Raw genomic sequence first — 6,022 nt, 5'->3', positions numbered from 1 at the left:
CAGTCAGGTCAGGTTTGTCGCTGGTATACCTGGTCCTTGAGCACAAGAAGTTTCACTTCTCAGCAGTGACCAATGACTGCTCATTTGGCCACTTTTGTCATGCAGCAGATGACTTTCTAAAGGACACAAAATTGGTATCCAAATATCGCCGCTTTGCCAGCAGCATTGACTTGATGCTTCAGCAAAACAATGTTTTTCCTGTTGATTCTTGGGTTATGTAGTTTATATACTCATGCAATTCAGATTGTGACGACAAGTAGCTTGGAAGCTGAGCAAAGGGGTGAAGCGTATGGTTCCAGAATAGGACTGGATTAGATATGGATCACACATGTCTCGCCATGCTTGCTGCCAATACATTCTGGGCCCTTTGGCTTTTCCTTTTCTTCGTATTTCTAACCGTTTCCCATTTTGCATGTATCAGCTTTGGTATCCTTTCCTGATTTCTAACTGCTTCCGAGTTTGCATGTATTACTGGTATGTGCTCTTCTCTGACATCGGCTATTCTTTTGTTTTCCCTCAAAACTTTCTTGTACGTTTATATTCTTTTATCTGGAATACCACATAAGTCTTATTTAATCTCGTACCTCCATCTAATCAGGGCTAACAAATGCTGGTAGTGGGCAACAGCCACAAAGGGCCCATGTGAAATTAGCCACATGCGCACGACGTGTGACCCATGTTCTCATACATACAAAGGGAAAGCACGAAAGTTACTAGTACAATGAAGAAAAAGAGTAACAGATGATGTAAAAAAGTTTGAAAAGAAGAGATGGCAAAGGAGGAGTATCGGAGAGGAGGAGGGAGACAAGAAAATAAGCTAGGAGCTGGAGCAGATGGGAATGTAGTCGAGAATTGCGGTATTGGCAGCAGCAAATCGGGAATAGAGAAATACGCAGGTGGAAGCAGTGGCAGCGGGTCAAAAGCATGAGCCCGGAAAAGCAAGTGGCAAATTGGATCTCACTCACCAGGGGAGCGCGAGATACCAGGCGATAGGGAGAGGGGAAAGGGGAGCCATCAGGGCCCCTTTATAGGCACGACTTAGGTAGTATGAAACCTCTCCTCAACAGTGAAAGTTCAGTATGTACCTCCACTGAATGGTCCACTTCGCACATCTGCACCGAAAACATTCAGCGTATGACTGAGGCAGCATGATTTGATCCGTTCAGGCTAAGTTGCATGATAAATCATGAGAAAACCGCGATCGGTGAGGGAAGGCATGTGAATGCAAAAGCGGTCGCGACTGGGCGCAGCCAGCAGACTGCTAACCTGTGATTACGCCACCATCAAGAGACACAGCCACAGCCACCGATGCCCACAATGTCACGTACAGTTTCCTCACACTAGCTCAGTGCCATCTGGCAGCAAAGAGTCCATTCCAGGGTAAAAAATGAACAAGCTTTGGGAAAGGTATGCAACTGATATGCGCTTTCAGGTTGGGTATGGTGGAAGGTTGCCGGTGAGGGCAGTGAAAAGGAAAGCGAGTATTTCCATGGTGATTGTGTGTCCACTCTCCCTGGTATACTGGAGGTTGTAGTTGAGCATTCCCTTAGTGTCTACTGGATGGACAACTCCAAGTTAGGTGAGGACCTGGACTTTGCCAACACCCTGGTGCAGAAAGCGGGGAAGGGCAAATAACCCATATTGGGCCCAAACTACCACCTGTAAGTAATTAGAGTTAATCCTGCAGTGCTCAGAGTTGACATTGTGTCTCGTCCAGTTCAATGAGGAGGTAAGAACTATGACATGTCTCATTGGTTCTCACCTGCTCATGCTATCAACAGAAAGTGACCCTGGAGGTCTACTGGGATGCTACTATCCCAGCCATTGCTAACAGGATTTCGGAGGAACTCCACCAACACCTCCTGTAAGTCTCAAGCACATTGCTGAGGTCTAGCGCCTGCAGTGCCGGCCCTTTTATTAAAATTTCCCTTCTTCCTTGCAGTTCATCTTTGAAAGTCTACCCTCATGAGCTGATCCGGCTCAAAGGGATCACTGTTGTTAGGCCTTCTGTGGACATAAAGTGTATGTTTATTCACTCTTGTTTTCTGCATCCATAGGATGAAGCCCTTAAATAGATTCATGTCCTGTGATAAATTCTGTTTTTGACGAAGCTGCCTTCTCTGCAGCTGCAGCTGGGGATGTTGTTCCCGATTTTTATGAGGTTGTTAGAATGGGCGATACAGACGACTCCAGAGTGGGAATCGGAGACTTAGCGTGGAGGGACCTTGGCCTCAGCGACTCAAGCGGAGCGCTGTGCCATTGCTGTTTGTCCATTGGTCCTTAATTTCACAGTAGGTGAGCAGGAAGTCTCTAGGGGGCATTTCAGGTCGATTTCGGACTGAACCAAAACGATATGTACAAGTGCCGATATATATAATGGAGGGGGCAAAAGCACAAGGAAAACAAAGGGTACCGAATCGGAACGAAGACGCCGAACCGGGAACAAAGGGTAGAAGAAGCGGAGCGGTACCGAAGGTCATAAGGTAGGACCTGTGATACGTCTGAAAGGAGGTAGGGAGGGCGAGCCCAGAGGGGCAGGAGGATGAGGAGAAGTGGGGATGATGACTAACTGGCTAGAATGGGAAGAAGCATAGTCCAAATAGGGATGGGGGGTAAAGACGAAGATACATTACAAGCGGCGAAAGTGCCGAAGGCGATCCGCAAAGCTCGGGGGTTGCGGAGCTTACGGAGGTTACGGAGGCGGGGTTGAAAGTCCGAGGGATATTGGCAATGATGTTTACGTAGTATGAGGTCACCAATGCAATGGACCTAAGACCGAGGTGGAGTCAAAGTCCGAGGTAGGGACTATGATGGAGGCTCGGTGTTACGGGGATGGGAAAATTCCCCATTCCTCGATCCATTCTTATAGTGGAATGAGTGAGGTCATATCTGGTCTGTACCATAACAGGATATGAAATCGATGAGTGATCCCAGTCTTGCCTGGGGGTGGACGATCGAGTTCCCATCGATCGCGATTGATGATGTAGTGAGCTATTAAGGGATTGATGGTAGGTAGTCGGAGAATGCCAGGACGGACGGGTCAGCCACGGTACTTGGCCGCTCCTCAATGGAGCCGTACCGTGTGCGAGGTCCGCGACTTGTGAGGTGGGTGAGAACTTCATATAGTTGCTATCGGGTACTTGGCGTTCGCAGTGCGAATGTGCCCGGTAGCAGGTTGATGTCATAAGCGTACAATGAGGACTGACTAGTAGGCCTTCGGTGACTTGGCGTTCCCAAAGGGAACGTACCGTTGGCGGGGAAACATGATGACTGGCGAAGGAGGGAACAGACGGTGGATGGGCGGCGACTTGGCGTTCGTGTAGCGAACGTGCCGGCATCACGGGAAGATGGGCCTCAAAGTATTCACGATCTCCAAGATCGTGAGGTGACGTCGTATGTTTGAGTACTGGGGGGAGAGCGGAGTGATGAAGACCCATAGGGTACAGATTCAGTAGGACGAACACATGTCGAGAGTCTTCGACTCTCGACCTCGAGTTCTCGCGGCGAGGGCCGTTAGAGGACTCGATATAACCAGACTTATAAGACATATTGAGAGTTGTACAGTCACACGGTTCAGTTGAGTCACAGGGAGGGTTGTTACAGAAGACGGTACACGAGACAGTTGTAGAGCAGTTGTTAGTTAGCGGGAACCGCCTTCGGCGGTTTCCGTACATGACGCGTGACTATCTACAAATGGTAAGGTCGCGGGAAATCCCGCGAAACACAAACAACCTCGGCCAGCACCAAAACCCCAATGGGGAAAGCTTTGCACGAGGGGGGGGGAAAGGGGTAGAACGGGTAAGGAGGATAGGGTAGCGGGATTGAGGACGGAAAGAAGAAAGGGGGGAGGAGCGATAGAGAGGGGAAGTCTTGACCATGCGACGGATATGGTCGTTGGAGACTCCGTATCCATAACACTCGGAGCAAAGGTACGAGAGGTGTCCGAGTACGAAGTACGGGACAGCGGTGGAAGGTCATAACTTGGCGGGAGGGTGGTGGAGGAGTACCAGAGGGAGGAGAGAGGGGAAAGGTAAGGAGGAGGAGTGGCGGAGAGGAGAGTTGTCAGGTCCGAAGGTGAGTATCGGAGCGGACGGGGGAAGCATAGGAGGGTGACGGGAGGGTAGAAGGAGGTGTGTTGCCAGGACCGGAGGTGAGTATCGGAACGGCAGCGGTAGGGTATGACTCCGGAGGTGAAGAGGGTGGAGGTCCGGAAGTCGGGTAGGGGTCGGGTATGCATGGATATGACAAGGGTTGGTTTTGCCTGTAAGTAACCCCAAGCCTACTGGAGTGATGAAGGATTTTATGTGATTTTCATAGCCGTTTCTTCCAAGAAGGGCTCAATGGTTCTATGTAAGCATGCATCCATGTTATCCCAACATCTTACCAATCTATCACTTAGTCCCTTCAGAACCTGTGTGAAATTTTCCCACCATGTAGCAAACCCTGGGATGCTTACTCCCAGCCTCTCAAATTTTGCTGCAAAGAGGTTATTCCACACTGGTTTACATTGATGGGTAGTGATCATTGCCAGCTACCCTCCCAATCATACACCCTCACTGATGTCCTTCAGTCTGTCCTGCATGAGGGATGTGCTGAAGCCTACAAGGACCTGGATTTTGGGGAGCATCCCAACATTCACCGGATCGCAAGGGTTGCTTGCAGCGACCTCAAACTCTTTGGTGCACCCAATGGACAGGATTGGGACTTGAAAAAAGAGTTGCAAGTGTTCCACCTGAAGAAAAGGTGTATTTTGTTGGCAGTGGATGAATTGGAGAAGCTGGTGAATCTGGGGGAAAATTTGGAGAATGCAGCAAGTGCCTTTCTAGGAGGGACTTATGATGCATTCTTTCAAGAGTTGGAACCTGAGGAATCTGGGGTCTACATCAAACACCAGTGTCCTTCACCTGGTTGTGGCAGGCTATTTTGATGGGTGTGTGTGTAATTCATATTCCTTTTCCATTCTTGCTAAAAAAAAACCTATTTATTGTTGGACCCTTATATTATACGTTGGCTTCTGAAGCCCACTTGCTCAAACTCACCTCCCAATTTCCATACTTTTCACCTCCCCTCCAGCCATTAATTCCCGCTCTCCATAGCAGGTCCTAGTTTTTTTCTCCCCCTCTCACCATTTCACTGCTTATCGTGTTCCACATGCAGCGCTTCCACTCATCTTATTCCTTTATTAGTTTTGTCTCATCATATTATTAGTCTGGCTACTTATACTGCTGTGTGGTTACAAGGTTACGATCTCTCTTATTTGGACCTATGTACTCTATATTTATTCCCTATCTGAACTTTGGCCTCTCTCAGTCGGGAGCAGATGTGCTCTCTATTGTTTTCTCACATTGCACCTCCCAATCGCTGTGATTCTGGACCTGGATTCATTCCTTCCTCACAGCCCATCCTACACTGTTTGAAAATCTCAATGAGGTCCGACCATCTCTCCTTCTCACTGAGACCACTCCATGCAATGCATGTCAAAAATTTCCATGTTGCATTTCCACAAACAAGCGAAAGACAAAAAATGTAAAAGGAGCTCAATAACTGATGTTTCTAAATAACATGCCTTCTCCTAAGCTCCCAGGTGATCCATTCTGACCAGGACTTGACATCTTCCTGGAGCCAAACATCAATGCAGCCCATCAACTTACGAGGGGGTTGCTCGAAATTGACATATACGACTAGGCATCTGAGGCTCTGAGTTTGAGCAAGTCGAGATAATTATAATGGCGAATGCCATCAGGGCATGGAGGTTGGAAGTCTGTTGATCGACACATGGAGCTGCTCATCTTTCGCACAAAGGACTGGATTCCAGACAATGCCAGTGATGTCCCCAGTATCAGGAACACTCATGGTGAGGCAGCAGCATTCGATCCAATAAAACACCTTTCTCTTCAGCAAGAGGGTCCTCTTCTGGGCTGTCCTCAACATACACTATTTGGTGGCGAAGTACACCTGTTCGCTGTGACATCTCTGTCCATCGCTCTTCTTCCTTGCAGCTATGTGAGGGTAACTTAGAACA

The 6,022-nt window shown here is 48.5% G+C and overlaps 2 protein-coding genes across 2 annotated transcripts; both read left to right on the top strand.

Moving 5' to 3' along the window:
• Positions 1-1,186: 1,186 nt before the first annotated feature.
• EI90DRAFT_3136840 (uncharacterized protein) lies at positions 1,187-2,284 on the top strand (the record flags this gene model as incomplete). Its single annotated transcript, XM_039064821.1, has 8 exons — positions 1,187-1,218; positions 1,289-1,380; positions 1,433-1,579; positions 1,615-1,661; positions 1,718-1,729; positions 1,782-1,864; positions 1,943-2,022; positions 2,076-2,284. 8 exons carry the CDS (start codon positions 1,187-1,189, stop codon positions 2,282-2,284), a joined length of 702 nt encoding a protein of 233 aa, XP_038908259.1.
• Positions 2,285-4,510: 2,226 nt separating this feature from the next.
• Positions 4,511-4,927, top strand: EI90DRAFT_3022731 (uncharacterized protein; the record flags this gene model as incomplete). Its single annotated transcript, XM_039057807.1, has 1 exon — positions 4,511-4,927. The coding sequence occupies one exon, from the start codon at positions 4,511-4,513 to the stop codon at positions 4,925-4,927; it is 417 nt and encodes a 138-aa protein (XP_038908258.1).
• Positions 4,928-6,022: the final 1,095 nt, after the last annotated feature.

The sequence above is a fragment of the Cantharellus anzutake genome, assembly GCF_015039405.1.
Source record: "Cantharellus anzutake strain C23 chromosome Unknown EI90scaffold_171, whole genome shotgun sequence".
Lineage (NCBI taxonomy): Eukaryota > Fungi > Basidiomycota > Agaricomycetes > Cantharellales > Hydnaceae > Cantharellus > Cantharellus anzutake.
This window is presented reverse-complemented; position numbering and strand designations above follow the sequence as displayed.